This window comes from Aureobasidium subglaciale (assembly GCF_000721755.1).
Source record: "Aureobasidium subglaciale EXF-2481 unplaced genomic scaffold scaffold_30, whole genome shotgun sequence".
NCBI classification, from domain to species: Eukaryota; Fungi; Ascomycota; class Dothideomycetes; order Dothideales; family Saccotheciaceae; genus Aureobasidium; species Aureobasidium subglaciale.
Window position 1 is genome coordinate 95,250 of NW_013566965.1, and position 25,545 is coordinate 120,794.

Consider the following 25,545-nt stretch of genomic DNA (forward strand, 5'->3'; position numbering starts at 1 on the left):
CAAACTGCTACCTCCATCTTCAACTGTACCTCTCAGCCTCAAAGAGAGGCATACTCCGCCATAATGAAGTTCCTGATCGAGTGGGTAACACCATTCACTCTCCCGGACTCCCGCTGACTAGTCTTCAGTGACCTTCCCATTCTCTTCCCCTACCCCAGGATCTATCCAGGTGAGTTAATCGGCGGCAAAACCATTAATCAAAATCACTGACTGTGTAAACAGAACAATATGCGTAAGCCGAGCTTCTGTCTTAATCATACCATCGCCACTAATATGTTGCAAAAGATACATGTGCGATCTCAAACGTATGCACTGTGATATGCAAACTCTATGAGACGGACCACTTACACTGTACACAGGCACTCTGGATGCAGGAGGCCACTGTGTCCTGGAGATGCCTTCGGGAACCGGAAAGACTGTCACATTGCTGTCTCTCATCGTGGCATATCAACAACATTATCCAGAGCATCGCAAACTTATTTACTGCTCACGTGAGTTGTATCAACCTTGCATACCTCAGTATCTGATATAATCAGGTACAATGTCTGAGATTGAAAAGGCACTTGCAGAGCTGAAGGCCCTGATGAACTATCGATCCGAACAACTCGGCCATGTCGAAGATTTCCGTGGACTGGGCCTCACTTCACGCAAGAACCTCTGCTTGCACCCTTCAGTGAAGAGAGAAAAGAGTGGTGCTATTGTCGATGCCAGATGTCGTTCACTCACAGCAGGATTTGTCAAGGAGAAGAAGGAGAAGGGTGAAGATGTGGAACTCTGCGTCTATCACGAGGTATGGATGTACGCGTCCTGGTTAAATGTACCTGCTAATCTTTTCAGAATCTGGATCTTTTGGAGCCACATAACCTGATACCTCCGGGTGTTTTCACATTCGACGATGTGCTAAAATACGGCGAAGAGCAAAAGCAGTGTCCCTATTTCACAGTTCGACGAATGGTACGTTGCTTGATCGTGTCTCACAGAGATTCAGTTGCTAACGAAGTTCCAGATGCCTTTCTGCAATGTCGTCATCTACTCATATCATTATCTGCTAGATCCAAAGATTGCCGAAAGAGTGTCAAAAGAACTCTCAAAAGATTGTATTGTTGTTTTCGATGAAGCTCACAACATCGACAATGTTTGCATTGAGTCGCTGAGTATCGACATTACTGAAGACTCATTACGGAAAGCAGGAAGAGGCGCTGCCAATTTGGAGCAAAAGATCCGCGAGATGAAAACTACGGATGCAGCAAAACTACAGAACGAATACGCAAAACTGGTACAGGGCCTGCGAGATGCAGACGAGGCGAACGACGAGGGTGCCTTCATGAGGAACCCAGCCCTTCCAGACGATTTGCTGAGCGAAGCTGTACCGGGCAACATCAGAAGAGCAGAGCACTTCGTTGCCTTCCTCAAACGTTTTGTCGAATACTTGAAGACTCGCATGAAAGTTCTGCACGTCATCTCGGAGACACCGCCATCATTCTTGCAGCATCTCAAGGAGTTAACCTTCATTGAGCGAAAACCTCTACGATTCTGTGCGGAGCGTCTGACATCTTTGGTACGAACACTTGAACTCCAAAATATCGAGGACTACCAACCACTACAAGAAGTCGCCAGTTTCGCGACTCTGGTCGCAACATACGAGACAGGCTTCCTGCTCATCTTGGAGCCGTACGAATCAGAAACTGCCACTGTACCCAACCCAATCCTTCACTTTACCTGTCTAGACGCCGCGATTGCCATCAAGCCCGTCTTTGAGCGCTTCAGCAGTGTAGTCATCACCTCTGGTACAATCTCTCCCCTGGAAATCTACCCAAAGATGCTAGGCTTCAACACAGTCGTCCAAGAATCTTACTCCATGACGCTGGCCCGACGCTCTTTCTTGCCCATGATTGTGACCAGAGGAAGCGATCAAGGTGCCATCTCCTCCTCCTTCACAATCAGAAACGACCCGGGAGTCGTGCGCAACTACGGAAACCTGCTCATCGAATTCTCAAAAATCACACCCGATGGCGTCGTCGTCTTCTTCCCTTCTTATTTGTACATGGAAAGCATTATTTCCATGTGGCAAGGTATGGGTATCCTCGACCAAGTCTGGAAACACAAACTCATCCTCGTCGAAACACCGGATAGTCAAGAAACGTCCCTGGCACTCGAGACCTATCGCACGGCATGCAGTAACGGCAGAGGCGCCATCCTCCTCTGTGTCGCGCGCGGTAAAGTATCGGAAGGAATCGATTTCGACCATCACTATGGCAGAACGGTGCTCTGCATCGGCGTACCCTTCCAATACACCGAATCACGTATTCTCAAGGCTCGCCTCGAGTTCTTGCGTGAAACGTATAGGATCAGAGAGAATGACTTCCTGTCCTTTGACGCCATGAGACACGCCGCACAATGTCTCGGTCGTGTGTTGCGCGGAAAAGACGATTATGGAATCATGGTCCTCGCCGACCGTCGTTTCGGCAAAAAGCGAGTGCAACTACCAAAATGGATCAACGCTGCCTTACTCGAAGGTGACAGCAATCTCTCGGTCGATCAAGCAGTTGCAACGGCAAAGAGGTTTTTGAAAATGATGAGTAAGCCATTTCCGTCCAAGATGCAGGAAGGTGTTTCTACGTGGAGTATTGAGGATTTGAATCGGCATAGGGAGAAGATGGACAGGGAAAGGGCTAGGGATGAGAGGAATGCTGGGGTTGGGGGTGATGAGGTTATGAGGGAGGCTCAACAGGCTGCGGAGGATGAGTATGGTGGGTTGGATGATGATGATATTATGCAAGTTGATGCTTGAAGATGGTTATGGTCTTGATCTTCTGCCCAAGAGTGATGAGGCTGCATTTCATCTCAAAATGTCATCTACATTACAGTGCATTGCCCACTCGACGCACATTGTTCACAGCCAAGCTGTGATTCACACTCTTCTTGAAGGAGGGTTGGTTCGTAAGATGATTGATATAAATCTGTGCCTAGCATTCAAGAGCCCACGTGGTGGTGTACAGAAGGGGGTGGAGCAGCGGATAATAACACTCTCTCCCAATTAGCAGAACGCCAGTAATAACGCCGTCGCCATTTTTGCCTACATCTCTTGTAGACATGCAAAAGTCAGCAGCTCGATGCATTTGCTCTGAGCTCTTTCGTTTTCGCTCCCCCGAGGCGCCGATAAAAGAAGGAATTGAAAAAGCAGGGATTGTTGGAGGTATGAGAAGAGCACAAGTTGGTCATATACACCAGCGGTAACTGGCATAACGGCCGGCGGTTTCGGACTTTCTAATAATCTTGACGACCTGACCTCTGCGCAGACCGAGGTATTTGGCAACGGGGTCCTCTACACGGATGCGAGGAAGCTGAGTCTCCTTCAGACGGTAGCGATCGAGCAGGGCCTTCTTCTCCTCTGGGCTAAGCAGGATGTGCCTGGGTACGAGTTCGTGCTTTGTAATGTTGACGAGCAAGTCGGTCTCTTGAAAGACTTCGATGGTGATGGGCAGGTTTGCGGCTTGCTTGAGCGCAGAGGTGGTGACGGAAGCAGAGGTGATGTAGATGCCCGAGTAAAAGTTCTTGTCGTTGAGGAACTGGGCGTAGTTGCGCAGATGCTTGATTCCTATGGCGGCTTCTGTGCTGAACTCGACGTAGATGGTTCCGATTTGGGGTTCGGGGTTGGGGTTTGACTTTGTGGGGAGGGCGGTGTATTTGGTCAACATTGCGTCGGAGGGTCTGGCCTGGAAGTTCATCTTGGTCTTGCTGTGATGCGTGTCAGGCAGGCGCATGCGCATTGGGGGGTTGGGGGGTTGTGTACCTGACACCGCCGGAGCCGTCACCGCACTGCTCGCGGAAGTGATCGAGGGAGACGTCGAGTTCATCTTCGGCCAGTTCGTAGCCCTGCGACAAGCGCGTTAGTGTCTTGAGGTGAGTCTGCGGTCGGATGTGCATGTGCATGTGCATGTGGATGGACGGACTCTGTCGTAGCACAGCTGCTTGGTCGTCTTCCACACGCGCCACAGTCTGGAGGTTTCGCGTCTAGTCTCGTCGTCGGCCATGTGTGCGGTTGGGGCGGATGTGCGGTCGGAGTGTCTGTCGATGGCCTGTCGCGAACGATGATGGAGCGCGCAATGCACTTTGTCAGGTCGGACTTGCTGCTCAATAATTCTGCCGCCGGTCTTGGCGGGCGGTCAAGCGCATCTGTCGCCGGTCGGGCATCTCGAACACCTGCCAAAACGTCGTCATGCCCCGCTCGGCTTTTAGAGATGGCTGCTCCTTCCATCCCCAATCTCAACAGCCTTCGCGGCAGAAGCGGTCTGCGTCGCGGTAGAGGCCGAGCTCTTGCAACAGACCCAGATGCGCCCGACGAGGATGCCCAAGATGCTCGCGACAAAATCATCCGCCAGACAGACGGCGACGCCTCCAACTCCAGGTTGAGCGCAGTCGCTCTTGGTTACTTACAGGACGACTACGCGACATGCTTCCTCCAAGGCGAGACTCCCCGACGATACCCTCTCATCAACCGTGGCACCTATGTCCGCACATCGGCCATCGATCGTCTTGTCGACCAATTCCTGAGCACCACTCTCGACGCCCATTCTCCACACACATCTGCTGCTCCGGTAGCACAGATTGTCTCGTTGGGTGCTGGCTCAGACACTCGCTTCTTCCGTCTGTCGCCTACCCGTAGACATGCTCTACTATACCACGAGCTCGACTTTATCGACAACGTCCAGGCCAAGCTGTCCGCAATCCACTCCAACCCGCAACTGCAAGACATGATCCCAGCCATGAACATCTCGCCAGATAAAAACTCCCTCCTCTCCCCCAACTACAACCTCCACGCCATCGACCTGCGTCAACTAGCCGGCGACACTCCTTCCTCCATCCCGAATCTACGCTCTGACCTGCCTACTCTGCTTTTAAGCGAATGCTGCCTCTGCTACGTGCCTCCTTCCACCGCCACTCAAATCCTTTCATACTTTGTCAACCAAATCCCCTCTGCTTCATTGGCTACCGTCCTCTACGAACCCATCCGCCCCTACGACAGCTTTGGCAAGACCATGATTACAAATCTCGCCAGTCGAGGCATCGAGCTACAAACTGTAAAACGTTATTACTCCCTCGCTGCCCAGAGAGATCGCTTGAACAAGGCAGGCTTCGTCACTGGTCAAGGCGCAAGAGACGTCGAGCAAATCTACTACGGCCATGAGTGGGTCAGTGCCACCGAAAGAGAACGTGTCGAGAGACTGGAATGGCTTGACGAGGTCGAGGAGTGGAAATTGCTAGCTTCACATTACTGTGTCGCTTGGGCTTGGAGGGATCCTGAATCTGCGACCGTCTTTTCAGACGCCTGGAAACACGTCAATGGAGCTTATACTGCTAAAGAAGCTCCCGACGATGACATCATGTAGACATTCCGATTAATGACCACCTTCAGTACAAACTTTTACAGCTTTTCCGTTACAATCCTCTCCTTGTCAACAATCTTGACGGAAAACATAATGTCTAGGCCATCCACTGTTGGCGGCTCATCATCTGGAGATCAGAGTCAACTCCGACCAGCTGCCAACCTTCTCGATGAGTTAGTTCACACACTCAACCACAACTCATGCGGTTATATGCGAGATTATGATATCGCTCACTACGACTGCTTCAATACGCCATGTATTCATTGCAACTTGGAGCCTTCGCGAGATTATCACAAGATTGAATGTTGCCAGTCCTACTGTTATCCATCCGGACTCAGACAGATACCATGGATACCTCATCGCCCGATCAGATGAAGAGGACAAACAAGTCCTGGGATCACTGCATGGCTCTGCGTATCCGCATCTCTGACGAAAAGTTATTGGGCAAGCATACGCCACTGCCATGTCTTCGGGATATGCCAAATCCTTTCCTACGTGCAGGCAGCAGAAGAGCGGCATTACAATCGATCAGTATACGTGAATGGGAGCAGCAGCACTATCCATCGGTCAAGTCTACGGCTGATTGGACTACACAGACGTCGTCTGCGATGGAAGAAGCCATGAAGGAAGGAATCTTGGAAAGAAGAGATTTCGCTCAGACGTCTCCGACCCTCGAGGTTCTATCTCTCGATGAACGACATACGTCTCCTCTCTCTAGCACGTCGATCATCAAACGATGGTCGTGACCCAACCCCAGACAAACCAGCACATGGCGAGAGACACAAAAGGAATTAGACGAGCATAGGCCATTAATCCTACTTCATCTCGACGATGAAGATTTGAGACGACAATGTGAAGAACTGTTTGATCAGCTGTATAATCCTAAACAGAGGATTATAGAGCAAAAGAGAAGGAGCTAATACGCTGCTCTTACGAGGACCGCCGGGTTGATAAGAAAGGAGAATACAACTCAAACAATAGAGCAAGAGGAAGATATGCATGAAACACAGAACGAAGAGTTTCAAAAGCAAGGAGCAGAAGACGACCCAGCATCATCATCGTCCTCATCATCAGGGACAAAAGAACAGGACAAGACTACCGAGCCAGAGCAAAATTTACGCAAGCCCGACCAAGAGAACCTTGACGAGGCAGGACAGACCACATCACCACCATCGCCTTCAGCAGCAGAAGAGCAGAAAGAGGGCCAAACGGTCGAGGCTATAGAGACTGTAGAACAGCGACAGTGTATGTACGATGTCGATCACGAGAAGTTTAATGAGGGAGGACAGATTACATCAGGCTCAGTCTCACCGTCTCAAATCAAATTAACCCCGAACAGGAGCGTGCACAACTATCGACAAGGAACCAAAGATCTTGGACGCGGAACAAAGTGCACAAGATAGAGAAGATGACGACGCGGTCTTCAAGAATCGGATGAGTAGAGGAAGAGAAGCAAGAGGAACGTTGAAGGACAGCAAGATGTCACGATTAGTAGTGGACAGAATGTTGCGGAAGTCTCTGATGATAAATGACTTTTTCTGACTTGATGCTCTGCTGCTTCTGAACTCTGTACGGCTGTCGTATCTACTATTGTATTTCAATCCTACCTGCCTTACTGTACAATATCATGAATACAAAAGGAGTAATCGATCTGCTGCGCTCCCCTCGACAAATGAATGACCTTTCTCGGTTTGAAATTCTACCCGAAGCATAAAGATATATCAGTCATCCAAGTAAACTCCCTCATATTCCATACCACCATGACTCAACGTTCTTCCCACGACAGGAGTGTGATGAGTAATTCTGTTCGTTTGCCGCTACGACTACTACCTTTCTGCTTCTTGCCAGAATAATGACCATCCTTCCTCGACATCCTGGAGCAAAATGAAATACTCGACAAGATCGTGAATCTGAATCATGGCTTCGAAGAACTTCTCTTTCAAGAAAATGTCAGACGCGCACTCTGATGACACTCAACTACCCAGTCTACCCTACCAACACTCCTGGGAGATATCAGAACTCCTCAAGACGATGGATCCGAAAGAAAAAAGACGTTGGGGATCTGACCCTGTCTACATTCCCACTCTACAGTTATTATCTGAAGACCTGGAAGAGATCGACGAGATGGATGATAACACAAAAGAAGAAGAACAGCAACCAACCAGCGCTCAAGCTACCGAAGCAACAGAGAAAGAGGAAGCCGTGGACCAAAAAGCTGGAAATAACGACATTGACGACTCGGCGCAAAGTAGTCCACTCCGATTAAAGATACTCGGCAAGCAAGACAATCAACCTCCAGCATCGATAGGATCTTACCTACCGTCTCTTTTAGAAGCTGGACTCTCGCACTTTCGTCGGCCGCAGCTAGATATCCTGTTAGGTATCGTCTGGCTCCTTGCTTTTACCCATGGTCTCTATATCTGGCGGATACACTCTCCTCCTGATGGCGATGCTTTGGTCGCGATGCAGCTAAAGCGTCACTTGATGGCGGGCTTTTGGGCAAGCATTATTGCATCGTGTGTAAGAAGAATAAGAAGTACTTGGAAGGCATTCAAAACGAAGTGGGGGTTGTAAGCGAGTATGAGGGAGTTTTGTACTTAAAGAGTAAATCAATAGCTTGAAATAGCTTTGTGCTTCTTGACCTCATGCACGGAGTGCTTGAATATTGGTATATGTCAACCTCGTCGAGACTAAGGATTAGCTTCTAGTATCGGTCAGGTTGGACTCACTTGGGTAACTCCAGGATAGGAGCATGCTCCTGCAAGAAAGATTCGGCACCCGGTGGTAGAGGAGTGTCAAAAGTGTGATGGTACCTGCAGCCGTTTTGTGATTAGTGTTTAGCAAATTCACAGCCCGTCATATGGTCAGCACAGTGGGTAAGCCTTATACATGTACGCCTTTGTATAGTTATCCCGATGGACGTATAAGATTCTTACCGCTTGTCGGCACCTTTTACCTTTTGGTAACTCTTTTGATCAGCTTTCAGGTAGAGTACCCTGCATGGTGCTGACGCCAGCTGCATACACCTGATCCCAGAATCTAGAGCTCGGGGACCCCTCCAAGACAAAGCGGAACGACTCAACAAAGTAGCACGAACCAGATCATCATCATCGGTCTCGTTTTTTTTTTTTGGTATGTGTGTGTGTGCTTTTCCGTTCGTGTTCCCACGACGCTGATCTTTTGGCCTTGTTATAGCTTCAACGTTCCTGCGTCTGAAGAGAGAGATGGGGTTGCCTGTTCTGGGCGACGCAGCTTTCCCGCGTTGGGGGGAGAAAGGCACGACGGCAGCACCATGTCCGGACGATACGACCGAAGCGAGTATGCATACAACGAACTTCCTTGCGTTGGCGGCCGCCACGGCGTGGCCTGCATTTGTTCGACATGCAGAATAGACTTTGGCATGGCGCTGCCGGGGATGCAGATAGACGTGCAGTAGACGCAATCATGGCTAAAAAAGATAGAGTGGTCCACAGGCTCGGGTGAACGCGTGTTTGCTCATGCTTGAATTTTTCGTATCCAGTGTCTCAAAATCGATATGCGGAAGGTGGATACTGAGTGAGCTAGATAATATGGTATAGCTCTGGATTATGGTTATACTTTCTGGAATTAGGTTCTTATGCATAGCAATTGGTAGATTCACGGGAGTCTTCTGGAGTAAGGTTCGTTGGTCGCACGAGATATACACTTCTGCCGGGGTGCACACATTAATCCTGGCATGTAACGGTATGCAGTCGTCGGCAGGGTTCTTCGGACTTCGTGTCACGTACTTTGACCTTTGCTGCCGTGCTTGACTATCATACGTTTCGTCTTTCTTGACAAGTTTCACACTCCTTAGGGCACTATTGTCGCTGGAGAGTGCAAACTCTCAAAGGGTTGACTTGCATGTCGGACGTTATAAGGCGTCCAGCTGTAGAGCAGACCGGCTGGAGAAGTGCGGCGTCCATCGAACGCGGGATGGCGGCATCAATGACTTAGGACCATTTTTCAGCTGGCTGAAACCACACGCATGACTTTTGTTCGCGTGCTGGATCGTTGCGTGTTTTAGTTGCATGACGAGCAGTGTCGCATACCGCATGATTCTTATCAAGCACCATGGCGTGGTTGCTCTGCACACGGTATCACGATGTTTCATGCGAAGCTCGTTCGAAAGCAGCGTCATGCGCAAAGCGGCTCTTTTCTTGAACTTTTTACGATGTGGTGGTCAACTTGATGAGTGGGTCCCTGCCGCGCGCGACGGCGGCTACTCGCATGATGGCTTTTTTGTCTCTTGTCCGTCATCTTGTGGAACCCCGGGACAGGAACATCAAGAAAAAGAGATCCAGCTTGCAAAAGATCTCGATGGAGTGCATGGAAAGGGCGGGGCAATATTGATTGAGAAGGTGCGATTCCGCTGCTTCCAGCATCCGGGTTCGACAGTGCTGGCAAATAAGAGTTTCTCACGGGTTTCTGTGCCTTATGGATATTGCCGTCCTGTGTCGCATGCGAGGACTTCTTCGTCATGCCATCGGTGTCGTGAATTGCGAAAAGAGAAGAACCAGGAAACTCAGGTCTTCGGAGAACTATTCGACTTCCTTATATCACAGGACCTATAATTGCTTATGCCATGTTTCACATTTGTATACAAACAACAATAGATAATAACAAAAATACTCACATAAATCAGATTTGCTCAGATCGTGATCCAGAGATGGAGAGTTGCTAATGACGTCATGAAGAGTCTTCGATCTTGATTTATGCATCGTGTCTGTCTTGTTGACCCATTTCGAATTGCGGCTCCTTTAATCCGTTTTGTTCCACTCAACGTCCTAACCTGGGGAAATTGTGCATACTGACTTTCTGATTGTCTACCGTCTCATAGCACTACCTTTTCGCAACGTTGATGCGACTCTGTACTACTGACTCACACGAGGTCTGAGAAGAGCTCGAGCGCAAAGGGGGCCTGGGCGAAAGAGCGCGCAGAGAATTTTCTTCTTCGAATTAATCTATCGTTGCTAAGAACTCACGACTCGAACAAGAGAGCGAAAGAATGGTACAAACACGCGTGCCGTGATTTGATTCCATGGTTTCGATTGATGACTCCCTTCGCGATCTTCAGGAACACCCGCGTTTATCAAAGCAGTTTCAAGCATCGAGACCTGTGCTTGATGCTACGGCGCGCAATCGCGGCCGCACCCTTTGAACACCACACGCCGACAGGACAAAGCACCCGGCGACGTTCCTTGGATCGCGAAGCGGAAAGAGGACAGCCGACCGGAGCAGTAGAATGTACGTGTGCAAGACCCTGAACACAGGTATGATCGTCACGCCCCCGATGGGAGAGCCGTCAGCGATTGTACGCCTCGTCTGTCACTGTTCACGGCGGGCAGTGTTCGTGTAGAGGGCCCAGCGGCGGTAAGGGTTCGAAAGAACACTTCCTTGATTTTTTGTGCAAAAGCTATCCGTATTGTTGTTTAAAATTGCCAATCGGATTGTGCACGGTTCGGTGATGCTCGAAATGACGTCGCAGATCTGGAGATGGGGATGTGTATCGATCACGAATACTATATCGACAACACTGAAGCTTGGAGTTGCTTGGGGACCGCGTGTACGTAGAGACAAGTCGAAGATGACGATTTCGCGGATAGAGAGGTATCTCCACCAGTCATCACGATTTATAGCAGCATACCGTTGGCTGTGCAGTAATCATGATGGATATGCAGGGTCTCGAGGCACGCGACAAATGGGTGTTTGACAAGTTGAACAGCGCGCACCTGTCATTCCCCTAAAGAGTGAAAGGGGAAAAAGAGACCGTCTAGCCCCCTAATAACACGCGATAATCTCTCTGTAAACACAGCTGACAGCCAACGCTATGCATTATCAAAGTTCGATACTTTGTCGGTCGCAACAGTATTTTCTCCCTGTGCGACGGCAGTCGACAATAAGCATTCCACATAGATACCACACGCAACAGAGAACATGACAGGAGGGAAAGCCTTAAACCAAAGATGTGTACAGGGGCTGTTTGCGGGTAACGGTCAACGGCTTCTGGAAGCCTCAAAGTCCATGTTGTGCGGGATGCCCAAGGCAAATTGCTATGCGTTCATGCCAAGCGCTCAGGAACATGGAAACGACTTTTTGGTCTGCGAACGGTTTGTCAGTCTTGAGAATGTGAACTATGACTTTTGACCAAGGGCATGGCTGGAAATACGTTTGGGATCGATAGCCTGAACGGTATGCCGAAATGAGATGGAGATATGAACGACCACTACGATGTAGTGCTAAGATTGTGATTGGTATGAAGAGTCTATGCACAAGCGAAATTGGACTGACGTCGAGAGTGCCATCGATAGTTGGGCATCCATAAGGTATACACAATCAAAGCGCCCAGATCTTAGGACAGGAGGGCACGCCGTGCGAATTGATTGAAGTCAAAATAACTGACGTCAGTGAAAGATTCTCTAATCCAGGCGGTCTGTCTGCTCGGAGTTGTATGCGAAAAGACATGTCTGTCCGTTGCGCAATCAGGCCTTGGACGCCTATTTCGAAGTCAATCCCACGGTCCAAGCTCTGATATGTTCCCATCATAGAAAGGCCTGTCACGACTTTTCAGGACTTCTCGAATGTCGGTCCGCACCGAGATCAGTTGTTGTGCTTTCTAGTGGTAATGCTCCATGAGGTCCACTCGGTAAAGACACTCGGTTGGATTTGCGACTTCGGGTCGACGTACCATTCCTTCTGGAGGTTGTTGTAACAGTCGGCAACATCCGAGAAATGTTTGGGATCCAGGTTAACCAAAATCTTGGCAAGGAATAAGCTTGAGCGACTGCAGGCGTTGCTGTGCAACTTCGAAGCGTTGGCGCGGATCTCGTCGTGGACGGAATGGAGCAGGGCGAGAACTTCGGATGCTTCGTCGGCTTTGGGGAACTCTTTGGTCTTGTTGCAGGCTCCGAAGAATTGTTGCAATAAGCCGAAAGCCTTATCCGAGATCTGCTTGCTGGTAGTTGTGCGGACCAATGTGAGCATTGGCAGGATCAGATCAAGTGTCAGCTTGTTGGAGTGTTCCTGTTTGGCAAAAATGGTCAAGAGATCAAGCACACGATTCTTGAAGTTGACGATGTTCTCTTTGGCGTCCTTGTTGTCCTTCTTCTTGTTGGTTGCGTTCTTCTTGCGCTGCGTGAAGATAGTAGTGAGATGGCCCTCTATGGCCATCATCTGTTCGTCATCCATGTCGGACCCGTCAAAGTCCGAGTCATCCTCCGTAGGCTTTTGGGTCTTCAGTGCAAGTGCGAGCTTATTCTCGAAATCTTCAAGATCGGCATCATCGGCATCGACTTCCTCGTCTGAATTGTCTGAGTCGGAAGCGCCAGACTCGGCGTCATCAACGACTTCGACATCGCTATCGACCTTGACGTCGCTAGCGTCTTCCCCATCTAGCATCTCCACATCAGAGGCATCCTCATCCGAACCTGACTCGTCCTCTTCTTCGAGCTCGTCGGCCTGCTCAAAGAGCTCTTGCTGACCACTAAGATTTTCTGACTTCTCCAGGATGTCTAACATTGATTGCAGACCTTCGGCGTCAAGCTGTGAGGAGAATGCTTCGAATACTTGTTGAGCAATCTTACGATAGACAGCAGAGGGCTTGGAGATGAAACTAAGCAGAATCTCAACAAGCATCACAGATGCGTCTTCGCTCTTCTTCCATGATTGGTAGCACAGGTCCAAGTCTTCCAGAACAGGTACGACATCGGCCTCGCCGTTGTAGACCAGCAGAATAGACAGAGCATACAATGCCTTGAACGCGCGGAGAGGTGCTTTCTTACTTTCCTTCTGCTTTTGCTCAAGCTTCTTTAGTGCTTTCAAAGTCTTGTGAGCTTTGTCCAGATTGTCCACAATTTCTTGGTCGGCCTTGGTGCGAAGACCAGTCTTCGACGCAGCGTCGGTCGTCTTGACTTGCTCAACGACCTTCTCGAGGATTGCGAAGTCCTTGTCTAGGCGGGCAGCGAGGATGTGATTGAGACACGACATGAGACGCGAGCGGAACATTTCTTGACTTGCCTCGGAAAGCGCAGGCGATGCTTTGAGAGCGCCAGCGGTGGCGTCGGCATAGCCGAAAGGCACCATGGACAGGACAAGACGGGATATGCTCTCATTATCCTTACCTTCCTCGACTTGTTGCTTACGAGCCATGTTCAGCATCATATCCGCGAGAAGGCGGCGCTTGAGATCAGCCTGCGGTTGATCCTCGGCATTTGGCCGAGCTGAAAGCTGTTGCAGGAGAGTCAAAGCGTCAGCTGCGCTTTCGTCCTTTGCACGAGCAAAGAGATCCTCGGCCGTTTTGGACTTTGTCAAACGGTCAAAGTCCACAGCACCGTTGCCTGATAACAAACCCTTCAACATCACAGGAATGCTTTCCTGATCAGACTTTGAGCGAATCACCATCTGTGAAAGTGGACCCTTTGCTGCTTCGTGAAGGTATCGGTCTTGCCCGGCACGTTGGTTGATAATGCATCGCATGGCGTTTGGGCTGAAAACAGCATGCAGAAGCTGAACGGGTGCAGTTGAGATTCCCATAGAGACGACCTGAAGGCCCAAGGACTTGCGCTCCGTGCTGGCAGATGCGGCAAATACTCCCTCTATCAACGGGTCAGCTCAGTCGTTGAACACAGGTCTGGTTTTGGGTATCTTACGGTCTACAGCCTCGAGCCAGAACTTCTCGAAGTCGGAAACCTTCTCGTCTGACTTCTTGCTAGGCTTGTGGCGTCTGTAGAGGTGGGACAGAACGATTGCCCAAGCGAAAGAAGGTGAACTCTGCGCGGCACCAGTACTATTGCCAGCTGGACCTTCCTCAGCTTGAGAGCCATTGTCGCGCAAGATTCTTGCCACAGTAACTCTCTCCTTTGGTGACAAAGGATCGTTGTGGTCCCATACTCCCTTGGGTAATTTGGCATCAGGGAACAATGCAGAAGTGGTCAGCCAGATGGCAAGGCCCTCAGGGGTCTTGCTGAGCTTGAATGGCTCAAGTCTCTGAACAAGCAGACTGACATATTCGAGGTCAATGTCTTTGACCTGGGTCAGTGTGGCTAACGTCTCGTACAGAGTCACGCCACACTCTCTTCGTAGCCAGGTGGTCTCTGTGGCAAGCTTGAAAATGTGATCAAGAACCTTCTCCCACTCAGCTATGGGTACACCCTTTGCAAAGAGAAGTTGACTCTGGATGAGAGACTTGAATCCGAAGCATCGACCAGTGAGATGGTCCCTTCTTTCCTACAGACAATCAGTATCGTCTCCCTTGTGTTCGGTTATAAGTCAGCGTACCTTGTTATTGCCCTGCTCCTCGGGTTGTGTGATTGAGATGATCTTATCAATAATAGCCGGAAGACTCAGATCCACATCCTCAGCTCCCGCGACCGGAGATTTGATAGTGAGCTTCAAAATCTCTATCAAAGCTACTGAAAATCCAGATCTCGCGGCTTTACGGCTACTGCAAAGACCCCTGATGAGTCTTGTCAAGGACTTATCCAGGGCTTCAGGGTCCGCTTCTGCAAGGGTGCGTATCAGGTCCGCAGCAGCCTTCAGTCTGGTTGCTTTGACATCGTCCGACAAATCGTTGTACAGGGCAGCCAATTTAGCGTCAGCTACACCAAATTCAACACGTCGCTTGCGAGAGGGATGAGTCGTATCATGGGTCGTCTCGTCTTCTCCATTCGAATTTCGGCGACGCTTTCCAGCCATTGTGGAGAGTGTTTGATGAGGATGTGTCAGGGTATATGCGATGGCAGAGCAACCGCAAGCACATGGCGCCGCTGCTAAGGCAAAGAATTTCTGATGCTGGAATCTGGGGTAATGCTTGAGCTTAAGCGCACGTGATAAATTTACGCAGACCCTTGTTCAGCTGTGAAGCTTTTGACGTTTCTCGCACGCACGTATAGCACAAGCTTGCTTAATGTATACTGAGCAATTGTGCCCACACTATATGGCGTCTTTCGATTTCAAATATACGCGCAAAGCAAAAAACGTTTCCCTGGAGATCTGACGCGCGAGACGCGAGCTTCTAACTCACGGCCGAGAGAGCTACCACACCATGGAGCTGTATGCGTCCTCGTACACGCATGACACGGCGCGCTTCCAACCGTCAACTCAAGGGCCCATGGGCTTAAGACCCTGCGAGTCAAATCCACGCCCGCATGCAGTGTGACGACGACTAGCAAAATTCTCTTTTGCTCGGATTACGGAATCTGAGTGAAACACATGCGAGAAATTGAGATCCATGGGTCTTCTCCACTCCACCATCAACAAAGCCAGGGACCGGCGTCAACGCATGATGCTTTGTATGATCCTCGCTACGACCGGGGAGAAGTAATACATGCATTGGTGTCTTGTCGTCGTCGCCGCGCCATCCGGAATGGATGTGCTGAACAACGCCTACCTTGGTATTTCGTACTCCAACGATCATGACGGATGAGGCAGAGAATTGAGTCGAGGCACGGTCGAGGGTCTCATGTTTTGACGCAGGAGTGCAGATAGGTAGCGTGACAAAAATCGATAGCGATGTTGATCGTATCAATGTTGAGCCTATCCATTAGCGGTGCGATGGTGGTTGAATTTTTGTGTGTAGAGACGTGGCCGTTCATCAAGGCGTGATATGTAAAATTTGGCTGCGATAGACGTTGATGTGAAAGGAGTGCAAGTTGCATGCTACTTTAAGCTGGGGAAGTGCTGTTATATGACCGGTACAACGACCTACAATGCATCTGGCATACTTTGAGTTCAGAAGCCGTTAGCAAATCAATCGTAAAAAGCTCCGGGTCAGCACCACCAGTTTCACTTTTCAATGACCCATAGTCCATCCGACCCACATGCTTCCTTTTCCTTTTTCCAATTATTGAAGGTCTGTTCTCCGCCGAGCAGAATCTACTGCAATCTAGACGAATTGGCTGGTACGACGGTCTTGGTGCGGAGCAAACATGGGTCGAGGATGAATGGATCACCATCTGCTGAGCGAAAAAAAACTCACGCGGGCCGGCGTCGAGTAAGCAGCGGAAGCAAAGGTCAAGCGAAGCGAACAAAGCAAAAGCAGTGGCTGTTCGCTAGGAGACGCCAATGTACGAGTATTGGGAAGTATGGGAAAGAGGTTGTGTAGCAGGAAGAGCAGTTCAATATCATCGGTGCAAACGGGCGATATGCTTGGATAGATATATGGACAGGGACAGGCAGCCCTATACAGAGGACAAAAGTAAGAATAGCATATCACGTGCAATAGCATATCTAGTATTAGCTGAGTATCCGTTCTTGAGGGTCTGTCACTAACTTTATTTATCACGCACACGGCGACGCGGCACTCACAAACCTGACCTCCACAAATCTATGTACATATGTAGCGCGCGTGTAGAGTGGATACATAATCAAGCCATACCCGAATTCAATGGAATAGTCGAGAGGTGACACGACGATTGGACGGCAGCTGAACAAGCCATGGTACTATTTTCTGGCAAGGGACTGAAGCTCGGGGACTGCGCCGCGATAGGGAAACGCGAATATAGTCAGAAAAGGTCTTTGGCTCTGGCGACGGCGCACGGCAAGGCCGCATGTCAGTGTCCTCAGGGCGTTCGTCGGGGCTGGCCAAACGCATCGTTGCAACGGAGACCAGCCATTAGTCTTCATTATGTGCTTCAGGATATTAAAACAGAATTTGCTGAGGAAATCTCTGCGGTGTTATGTTTACTGCAGGTAAAATGGCGGCCAATACGACAACATCAGGCGGGCGGAGTAGGCATGCAGCAGGTTAAGATGTGATCCGGACGGCACAAAAGGTGACGTCGCATGCATCAGAGCAATCGTGTGGCTCGCGGAGAATCTGCGATTGGGGAAGAGCGATGCACACGTCGGAGTGGAAGGGAGCTTGTGAAGCCACGCGAGCGCAGCACGCAAATGGCAGCTTAGAATCCACTTTTGGTTGTCTACGAAACGCCGTTAAAGGCGGGCGGACGTGCGAAGACCGGTTTCATCCAGAAGGAAGGATACGCCAAAAGCGGACGCCAGAGGATCGTCTAGCCTGATCGTAGTTAGCCAACCAGGGAACGTGGTCAGTCATCCGGACGTATTCTTGTTCCTTGCGGAGAATCAGCCATGACGCCAGGTTGTTCTATGAAGCAAAGGGTCTACACAATATTATGTTGGATCAAGGCGTGATGTTGACGTACCTGAAGATAAGATGATTAGAAGTGAGGGAAAAGCTGGTAAAGTCAGGGAGAGGTTGGCAGGCTGTCTAGATACGTCACGACAAAGACATTGTTCGTCTGAGTTTGATGTTCGTATGCTGCGGCAAGGAGACGTGGCAGAGGGATGCGCGAGGATTGATTGACAGAGATGCAGATGCCGACTGAAGCAAATGGTGACATGAGATGGAAGCAGCATCTATTCCCGACTGGGTGGACTCCAGCGGACGGAGCTTGGTCTGTGGGACGGACGGCTTCGGCGGGCGGCGGCCCTTGTCAGGTTGAGCAAACCTTTGACAATCTACCGAGCAACGAGACAATAATCTGCGTTGTTGGTGTCGTCTTTTGGCGCGTCTTCATCGCATCTGCATCTGTGCGGTGGGGATGTGGACGTAGATAGCTGGAACGGCGGTACGAAGGCTGCAACCAGGGCAACTCTGATAATTGTGCACTCATGATGAGAATTTACCCCTCTCTCATGATGCAAGCAGGTACATACGGCAGGACTCACGAGCGAATAGTGGGCTTGATCGAAGGCTTTGTCGGATCGCAGCAGACAAGGCTCGACAAGGCTCACGTACACTCCGGGGGAGGCATATGTATCGACGATGGACGGCGATGTGAAGCTTCACACAGAGTTTCCAAATGCTATGCATGATCAGCTGCAGGACGAGCGGTAGCGGCATATGATTTGTCCAACGGGGAGGGCCGTTGCTGCGCGCTTGTCATGCAGTTCGGTTTTGACTAGGGCATGCTGGATGGATTCTCGCTTGGTCGCTTGGACCGCCTGCGTGTGTGACAGACAGTTTGTTCAGAGTTCGTGGGGCTGTCCATGCTGGGCCATCCGTCGCTGGTGCTGGTCGTGCGTTCCTTGCCTTGGTTGCTTTCTTGGCCTGGCCTGCCTGAGCTTGCTGCGAAGTGCAATCTCCATGCCAACGCTCTTCCTTGCCGCGAGCCTTCTTTTATCAAGCCGCGCCCGCTCCAAGCTGCCTCTTGCTCCCACAGAGAAGGCAGTTGAGCCGTAGTCATCCCACCGTTACCACCATTGTGCAGTCTGATTAGTTGTATCAAAAGGAAGGAGCATCCCGCCAGCACAGCTTCCCAACCCACCAGCGACATCCATCACCACGCCAAAGCCACGACTCCCGGCCAATCCCCATCCGGCTTGCAGCTCCACCATCCACCATCCACCATCCAGCATTGCATTGAATATAGCTATACATCGATCAATTCCCATCAACCACGACCCAACTCACAGCGCCGCACCAGCATCACTCATCCGACCAGCAACCATATCTATGCAGTCCAGCCTACAGTCACGCCAATTATACGCCGATCAACAGTGACTCTGACTTGTATTACCGCTTTGAGAACTGGATATCGCTATCCCCCACCGCATCTCTCTCACTATCGACATATCTATCACCATGTCCATGATGGAATTCTCCTCCCCCCTGGCGGCCATGCATCCGCCGCCGTGCCCGCCATGGGGCAACCGCCGTGACCTGCCTGCATCGAGAGCCATGTACCAGTCGCAGACGGTCGGATCCAACAGCTTCAACTTTAAGGAACTGAGCATGAAGAAGTCGGCGCCCGACTACTTCACCATGCGTCCGGCACGTGGCTCGTCGCCTACAGCCAGTCTCGCAGCAGACCTGTCGTCCAACTTCCACATTGATCAGAGGTATGCACCACATTCCGCGCTGCTCTAGATCCGAGCGCCCAAAGCTTACAATCCACAGCCCGCAGATTCCTACCCCCAGACGCTCATTGTTCAACCAGAACCTCTTCCTCCCTCGTGACCGCTCAGAGCAGCTCGCAACCCCGCCGCTCATCGAGTACGACGGCCTCTGCACCCCTCCGATCCCCATGTCGTCGCCCGGTGACATGATGGACATCTCTCCCCTCCCCCACAAGCAGCCCTGCTTCGTCGCACACGTCACCCTTCCCTCGCCCTCCCCCGAGCCTGCCGAGGGCGACGACGACGACATGCTCTCGTGCCAGGAGGCTCTCTCGCTGCCCATGCCTGAGAAGCCCACTCCCATGCCTCTTCCCGAGCGCAAGAAGTCGTCCTTCCTCAGACCTTCCTTGGTTAGAAACAAGGGCCACTCCTACTCCACCACGTCGGTCCCTCAACAAGAACACAAGCTCCCCACATTCAAGTTCGGTGGTGCCGGCCTCAGCTGCACCTCAAGCCCTTCTTCAGACTGCGAATCCTCGCCCTCCAAGTCATATCTCATCCCTCCTTCTCGTCGCACCTCGCTCTGCCGCAACAACGGCTCGCCTCTGGGTTCGCAAGTCCGCAAGTCGGCCGCCGTCCGTCCTCCCCCCAGGAAGCAGGTCCGCCGTTCGCTTAGCATGTTTCAGCACCCCGACGATGTCATCAATGGTCAACAAGACGACTACTCTCACATCAACTCGTCTCCTTCCGTGTCTATGGACCTTGACGAGCCCTACAAGCCCAAGCTTCCTCACTTCTTCAACGAGGAAGAGCCCGACAGTCTTCCCCGTGTCAAGCAGGATACTCTTCTCAACGTCCTCAATGGCGACTACAACTCCCACTACGACAAGATCTTGATTGTTGACTGCCGTTTCGAGTACGAGTACAACGGTGGCCACATCAACGGCGCCGTCAATTACAATGACAAGGACCAATTGACCACCGACCTGTTCGAGCACGGTGGTGTCACCCCCAGCACTCTCCTGATCCTCCACTGCGAATACTCTGAGCTTCGTGCCCCTCGCATGGCCAAGTTCGTGCGCAACCGGGACCGCGCTGTCAACGACTTCCAGTACCCCAAGCTCACATTCCCCGAGATGTACATTCTTGAAGGTGGCTACAGCAAGTTCTTTGCCAGCCACCGCACCAAGTGCTTCCCCCAGAGCTACGTCGAGATGCACCACAAGGACCACGAGCGCGAGTGCGAGAAGGGTATGGGCAAGCTCAAGCAGCGTGCAAAGCTCAACCGCGCCCAGACCTTCGCCTTTGGTCAACAGTGTACCATGGAGGATAGTCCTACCTCCACCAATCGCTTGGGCCCTCGCAGCCTCAGCGCCATCGGTATCTTCGACGCCAGCCCAGACAACTCCCCTCTGAGCCACAACCTCGTCCGCCGCCTTGCTTCCTACTAAAGTTAGCCCTCACATCTTTCATCATTGTTTCTTTTGATGTTCACAATCTCCTTTCATGCATGGCGTCCCGACTGGATTGCATCACAATCATCTTTTTGTTTATCATCTGCGGCGTTTCAAGCGAATCTTGTTTCTCATGGCGCACAACCTCATCAGCATTACAATGTTTTTAGGCATTGTTTGGACGGATCCTTCATGGCGGTGTTTTTACTTGGTTTTACAACATGGTCGGCACGAATGTCGCCAACATTTCTGTTTCGTATGTCAATATTGCGCGGATACCCTTCTTTGGGCTAGAGGCAGACCTCGCCCTGGATGTTTTTTTCTCTTACTTTTCTCTTCTTTACTCTCCGATTACAATCTTCTCCTTGCCCAATGCAGGCATTCTTCATCCTCTTCATCCTCTTCTTCTCTCCTTTGTTCATTTACAACAAGCACTGGGCGGCCATGAACATCGCACTTTTCCTATGTTTCTACACACTCGAGACTACATCAAGTATAGCACAGAGACTCAAAGAATACTACATCTTCACAAACAAACAACTCTGCCATAGTGTGCCCTCTCGATGTATGTGTCTCTACGACTCTTGACAGGCCATGTGTCTGTCGCCTTGATATCAGGCACTCTGTGGAGCACCAGTGTCGTCGTCATAGTGGTGGTCTACATCAGGGTCATGCGCCCGGCGATTTGCAAGCGACTTCATCTCTTACAATCAAGCCTAATAAACCCAAAGCACAGTGTCTGAGATGATGGCCTACGATACTGAGATCATCATGTACGCCAAAGAGGACTCTCAGATGCTAGTAAAGTCAAGCAGCGAAAACACAGCAACAGAAGAATACCTCTGAACATGCTTGGTGGCAAGAAGTCTGAGATGGTATAGCTATATTTCAAACAAAAACATACACACCTCACCATCAAGGTTTCAACAAACACAAAACAAACCCTTTCTTTCTGACCCTGCATTGTTCCCTTGCTATACTCTAAAGCAAGACTTTAAAAACGGCCCGTACCTGTCTGTCTGTCTTTCGAAAATAAAGAAGAGAACGAAAAAGCAGACATCAAAGACATCGGAGTTGCTTTGCGCCAGGGTCATGGGATCAGCAGCGGAAGGGAATGGCATCTTGCATGAGTGAACATATGCATCTGCATCGAAGAATACGCGTGCAATCGACACAATCGACACACAATACCGTGCCGTGTTTATTGACAAGCAAATCTCTTTCGAGTCAAGAAGATTAAAGCCTGCTTTTTGTGTGGATACTAAAGCAAAAAAAACGATGGTACAAGGTTTGGAGAGGTGCGGGTGGGTGATGATGCATAGATCGGTCGATGCATACTTGGAACATCGAAACTGCATCGCAAGATCGCATTGTTGTTTGCTTTTTGCCACCACACTAGACATGCTCGCATCCGCATTATTATTTTGAGTCTCCCGCTTCTCTCATCGTGAAAACGATTGCTTGGGTTTTACTTGGGTAGCGTGAGAAAGTAGCGTGGATGGTGGATTTCAATCTATCGGTTGCGAGAAGGACATCGCGATTCGCTGCGCTTTGCTGCTCTTTTATATCTATTCAGGGGTGATGCATCTATGAAAAGCAGTGCTATGCTTATAACCCATCAGAGCTGCTTTGCTCTTCTTACATCGCTTTTATGCAGTGGTGACTGGATCCATTTATCAAAGGTCATTCATCTAACCCTTCCAGACTCGACATTCTCAAACACTTGTCCGAAAACCTTCATCCATGCCTTTTGTCTCTCAGGAACCATGGAGCGACCGGGCTGCTTGAATTCTCTGGCCAAAAACTCCTTGATTCTTGCTCGAAGCACCTTGATCGCGAAACAAGTACGCCAACTGTTCACCTTGAAGCGCAGACGATTGCCATCAATGACGACGACGCCCGAGTAAAGATCAAACTTCGCATCACCAGCCAGCAACGTCAGTGCAAAAGGATCCACAGGCGCAGTCTCTTGGGCATTGGTGAAGCGGGAATTGCTCTGCATGATGCTGTAGAAGGAGAGGTAGGATGGTGGTGACAGCGCAGGAGAGAGTTTATTGACGCTCTGAGGGTGCAGAGATAGGGCTTGACTGTTCGTCACATTACGCCAACCTTTGCCTTCTCGGATCGCTAGCTTGGGATAGAAACTCCATGCCGTTACTGAGTTTAGCAGAGCATCGTTGGCGTCAAAGGTGTTGTGTGAGGCAGGCACTGCGACGAAGGATCTCGGCCCCCTGCCACTATTACGGACGCGCGAGAGAGCGGCACGTTGACCAGATTCCAACGAGACAAAGCCAGCATCCGACAGTGACGCCAGGAGTTGTGATTTTAGGTCTTCTATGTTACCCAGATTGATGGGGGAGAGGAAGTTCTTGCGGCAGAACTGCTGCTCGGATATTCCTGGTGTGACGCAGGCTTTGCGCCAGGCACAGTATGCGTTGTAAGCTGTAAGCAAGTCTGAGTTGCCACGCTTGAAGCCTAGTCGTACGGTATCGGCCTGCTTCTTCGCACCCATAGGCGCTACGAAAGGAGTCTTGGACGAGAGAGTTGCTGCGACGCTGAGGGCGAAGTCGAGACAGCCAAACACCGACGATAGTAGGATCAGTTTACCAAGCTGAGCGTCAAGCGGAAGCTTTGCAAGCTGGTTTCCCAATGGTGTCAATTCTTCCGAGGAAGTCAAGGCTCCAACATCAATAAGCGCGTCTATGGCACGGCGGATGTTCTTGAGAGAAGGGGGATCAAGTGCTTGAGACAATGCTTGTTCGATGTCACCGAGCTTGCAGATCTTGACACGCATGACCAGATCCTGCAGCGACAATCTCAACATCTCAGGAGTCTGCTGAGGAGCCATGATCTCATCGTGTCGGTACTTCGTGAATAGGTGGAAGCATACACCTTCCTGAACACGTCCAGCTCGTCCACGACGTTGCTTAGCATTAGCACGTGAGATGAAAGACTGTATCAATCGAGACAGCTGTCTGCGCTCGTCAAAGCGCATCTCCTTGTGCTTTCCGGTGTCGACCACAGCTGTCACGTCAGGGATAGTGATACCTGTTTCAGCGATATTGGTGGCCAGAACAATCTTCCTCATGCCTGGAGGAGGGATTTGGAATGCGGCTTGTTGTTCCTCACTGGAGAACGTGGAGTGAAGAGGGTAGACCAACCAGCCTTTCATGAAGGCAGGGTGTCCACCAAGGAAGTCATTCAAGGCTCTAATCTCTGCAAGACCTGGCAAGAAGACCAAGATAGCCTGGCTGAATTGCGTATATGATGGATCGTAAGCAATCTTTTCCAAGAGTTTCACGATCAGAGTATAATCAATGGCATATTCGTCATATGCAGCAAGCGTTCTGGCAGTCTTCGGGCTGTATCCAGTGAGCTGCTTGGCTGCTGCGATTGTTGCCTCCGATGAACCAGCTTCGAGGTCGTCCTCGTCGGCATCGGCAGTCTTTGGTGAACCGTCTTCGATCGTGTGTCCTGTTAACTCGATAGCATCTTCAAGGTACTTGGCCGCTACAGGGAACGTACGACCAGGAACGGTGACGATTGGTGCGTTGTCCAAATAACTAGAGAACCTCTGAGCATCAACAGTAGCACTCATCAGAACGACCTTCAAGTCTGGTCGACGAATCATCAATGATCTCAGGACAATCAAAAGGAAGTCTGTATCGATGCTTCGCTCATGAATCTCATCGATGACCAAATGCGTAACTTCGTCGAACCCCTTGGCAGATTCCAACATACGAAGAACGATACCGACAGTCGCGTACACGAGACGGGTCTGCGCTGTGGTCATCGATTCCAAGCGGATGGCATAGCCGACCAGCGAGCGGGCAGTGCCGACAGCTTTTTTGTCTTCACCCATTTCCTCGCTTACACGTTGGGCTAACGAAATGGCCGAGATACGCCTGGGCTCTGTGCAATAGATTTTGCAAGGGCGGCCAAGAGACAACTCATGCTCAAGGATGAAAGCAGGCATTTGTGTACTCTTACCGCATCCTGTTTCACCACAGAGAATGACGACTTGGTTCTTCTCCACAGCATGAAGAGCGATGTCCCTAAACTGGAACATGGGAAGAGTGGATCGAGCCATGAGCATGTGCTGATATGTTGGGGTAGATGTCTTGCGAGCCCAGAGGTCTCGAAGGGCTTGTGACTCTTCGACTTTCGTCGTCTTTTCGACCTTGTCGCCTACAGGAGTAGAGACGCCGCTTATTCCCTTGTTACGGTTCCTGAAGCCAGCGGTGAGGATAATGTCTTCATCCACATCTTCCTCATCATGACTTTTGACCATCTCTCTCAGAGACTTGACCGTCTCGCGGTCAGCAGTATCACGCTTCTCCTGACGCGCATCGACGAGTTCTTGCCAAAGATCCCTGAATGTGGGAGGTAAGCGCAGCGCAGATTTCTCTTCTTTTGGAGAGTTCGAAAAGAGCAAGAACAAAGCGACTGTAGACACATAACCTTCGCTCTGCAGTGTTTCTGGGCACGCAATCTTGGTCATAGTGACAACCGTTCTTCGATCGCTCGAGGATACATTGACGTTTGGTGTGAAAGAGCTATCGATAATGTCCTGGTCTTTCGACCATCGAACAGTGACAGAGTGGCGGCTGTTGTAGGTTGTGGCAGAGACCATCTTATAAGAGACCTTGGCTCCCGAATCTCTCGAACGACATGCGTCTTCGAAGGTTCTTCGAGGGCTGATTCCAGTGATCTTCCCAAAGTTGCGAACAGCCAAGTCGGGATCAGCACTGTCAGGGTTTCCTGAGCTAGCACCGTTTGAGATACCATCAGTAGCTTCACCGAACATGCCTCCAAGCATCTCATCGTCT

The 25,545-nt window shown here is 50.6% G+C and overlaps 9 protein-coding genes across 9 annotated transcripts; 7 read left to right on the forward strand and 2 right to left on the reverse strand.

Moving 5' to 3' along the window:
- Window positions 1-63: 63 nt before the first annotated feature.
- On the forward strand, window positions 64-2,791 carry AUEXF2481DRAFT_8602 (uncharacterized protein; the record flags this gene model as incomplete). The annotated part of the gene is made up of 8 exons (XM_013484352.1): window positions 64-80; window positions 129-169; window positions 223-232; window positions 286-305; window positions 360-491; window positions 537-790; window positions 838-954; window positions 1,007-2,791. 8 exons carry the CDS (start codon window positions 64-66, stop codon window positions 2,789-2,791), a joined length of 2,376 nt encoding a protein of 791 aa, XP_013339806.1.
- Window positions 2,792-3,218: 427 nt separating this feature from the next.
- Window positions 3,219-4,034, reverse strand: AUEXF2481DRAFT_8603 (uncharacterized protein; the record flags this gene model as incomplete). Its single annotated transcript, XM_013484353.1, has 3 exons — window positions 3,219-3,738; window positions 3,794-3,876; window positions 3,954-4,034. The coding sequence occupies 3 exons, from the start codon at window positions 4,032-4,034 to the stop codon at window positions 3,219-3,221; spliced, it is 684 nt and encodes a 227-aa protein (XP_013339807.1).
- A 207-nt stretch (window positions 4,035-4,241) lies between these two features.
- Window positions 4,242-5,390, forward strand: AUEXF2481DRAFT_69933 (uncharacterized protein; the record flags this gene model as incomplete). The annotated part of the gene is made up of 1 exon (XM_013484403.1): window positions 4,242-5,390. One exon carries the CDS (start codon window positions 4,242-4,244, stop codon window positions 5,388-5,390), a length of 1,149 nt encoding a protein of 382 aa, XP_013339857.1.
- Window positions 5,391-6,382: 992 nt separating this feature from the next.
- AUEXF2481DRAFT_33126 (uncharacterized protein) lies at window positions 6,383-6,790 on the forward strand (the record flags this gene model as incomplete). The annotated part of the gene is made up of 1 exon (XM_013484377.1): window positions 6,383-6,790. One exon carries the CDS (start codon window positions 6,383-6,385, stop codon window positions 6,788-6,790), a length of 408 nt encoding a protein of 135 aa, XP_013339831.1.
- A 402-nt stretch (window positions 6,791-7,192) lies between these two features.
- Window positions 7,193-8,270, forward strand: AUEXF2481DRAFT_44162 (uncharacterized protein). Its single transcript, XM_013484392.1, has one exon. It carries the CDS (start codon window positions 7,305-7,307, stop codon window positions 7,959-7,961), a length of 657 nt encoding a protein of 218 aa, XP_013339846.1. The 5' UTR covers window positions 7,193-7,304; the 3' UTR covers window positions 7,962-8,270.
- A 911-nt stretch (window positions 8,271-9,181) lies between these two features.
- AUEXF2481DRAFT_44165 (uncharacterized protein) lies at window positions 9,182-10,041 on the forward strand. Its single transcript, XM_013484393.1, has one exon. The coding sequence runs from the start codon at window positions 9,437-9,439 to the stop codon at window positions 9,977-9,979; it is 543 nt and encodes a 180-aa protein (XP_013339847.1). The 5' UTR covers window positions 9,182-9,436; the 3' UTR covers window positions 9,980-10,041.
- Window positions 10,042-11,586: 1,545 nt separating this feature from the next.
- On the reverse strand, window positions 11,587-15,332 carry AUEXF2481DRAFT_500024 (uncharacterized protein). The gene is made up of 3 exons (XM_013484419.1): window positions 14,682-15,332; window positions 14,054-14,630; window positions 11,587-13,999 (listed from the first exon to the last, which is right to left on the reverse strand). Exons 1-3 carry the CDS (start codon window positions 15,096-15,098, stop codon window positions 12,006-12,008), a joined length of 2,988 nt encoding a protein of 995 aa, XP_013339873.1. The 5' UTR covers window positions 15,099-15,332; the 3' UTR covers window positions 11,587-12,005.
- Window positions 15,333-19,008: 3,676 nt separating this feature from the next.
- AUEXF2481DRAFT_8606 (uncharacterized protein) lies at window positions 19,009-20,713 on the forward strand (the record flags this gene model as incomplete). Its single annotated transcript, XM_013484354.1, has 2 exons — window positions 19,009-19,265; window positions 19,324-20,713. 2 exons carry the CDS (start codon window positions 19,009-19,011, stop codon window positions 20,711-20,713), a joined length of 1,647 nt encoding a protein of 548 aa, XP_013339808.1.
- Window positions 20,714-20,825: 112 nt separating this feature from the next.
- On the forward strand, window positions 20,826-21,376 carry AUEXF2481DRAFT_499420 (uncharacterized protein). The gene has a single exon (XM_013484420.1). The coding sequence runs from the start codon at window positions 20,938-20,940 to the stop codon at window positions 21,265-21,267; it is 330 nt and encodes a 109-aa protein (XP_013339874.1). The 5' UTR covers window positions 20,826-20,937; the 3' UTR covers window positions 21,268-21,376.
- Window positions 21,377-25,545: the final 4,169 nt, after the last annotated feature.

Excerpts from the sequence above, each read along its gene's own strand:
- AUEXF2481DRAFT_500024 (XM_013484419.1), bottom strand. The coding sequence starts at position 15,098 with ATGGCTGGAAAGCGTCGCCGAAATTCGAATGGAGAAGACGAGACGACC. Across the intron at positions 14,631-14,681 it reads AGGAGCAGGGCAATAACAAG|GAAAGAAGGGACCATCTCAC; the intron begins GTACGCTGACTT and ends GATTGTCTGTAG. Across the intron at positions 14,000-14,053 it reads CTGGCTCGAGGCTGTAGACC|AGGGAGTATTTGCCGCATCT; the intron begins GTAAGATACCCA and ends ACCCGTTGATAG.
- AUEXF2481DRAFT_499420 (XM_013484420.1), top strand. The coding sequence starts at position 20,938 with ATGGTCGGCACGAATGTCGCCAACATTTCTGTTTCGTATGTCAATATT.
- AUEXF2481DRAFT_44162 (XM_013484392.1), top strand. The coding sequence starts at position 7,305 with ATGGCTTCGAAGAACTTCTCTTTCAAGAAAATGTCAGACGCGCACTCT.
- AUEXF2481DRAFT_44165 (XM_013484393.1), top strand. The coding sequence starts at position 9,437 with ATGACGAGCAGTGTCGCATACCGCATGATTCTTATCAAGCACCATGGC.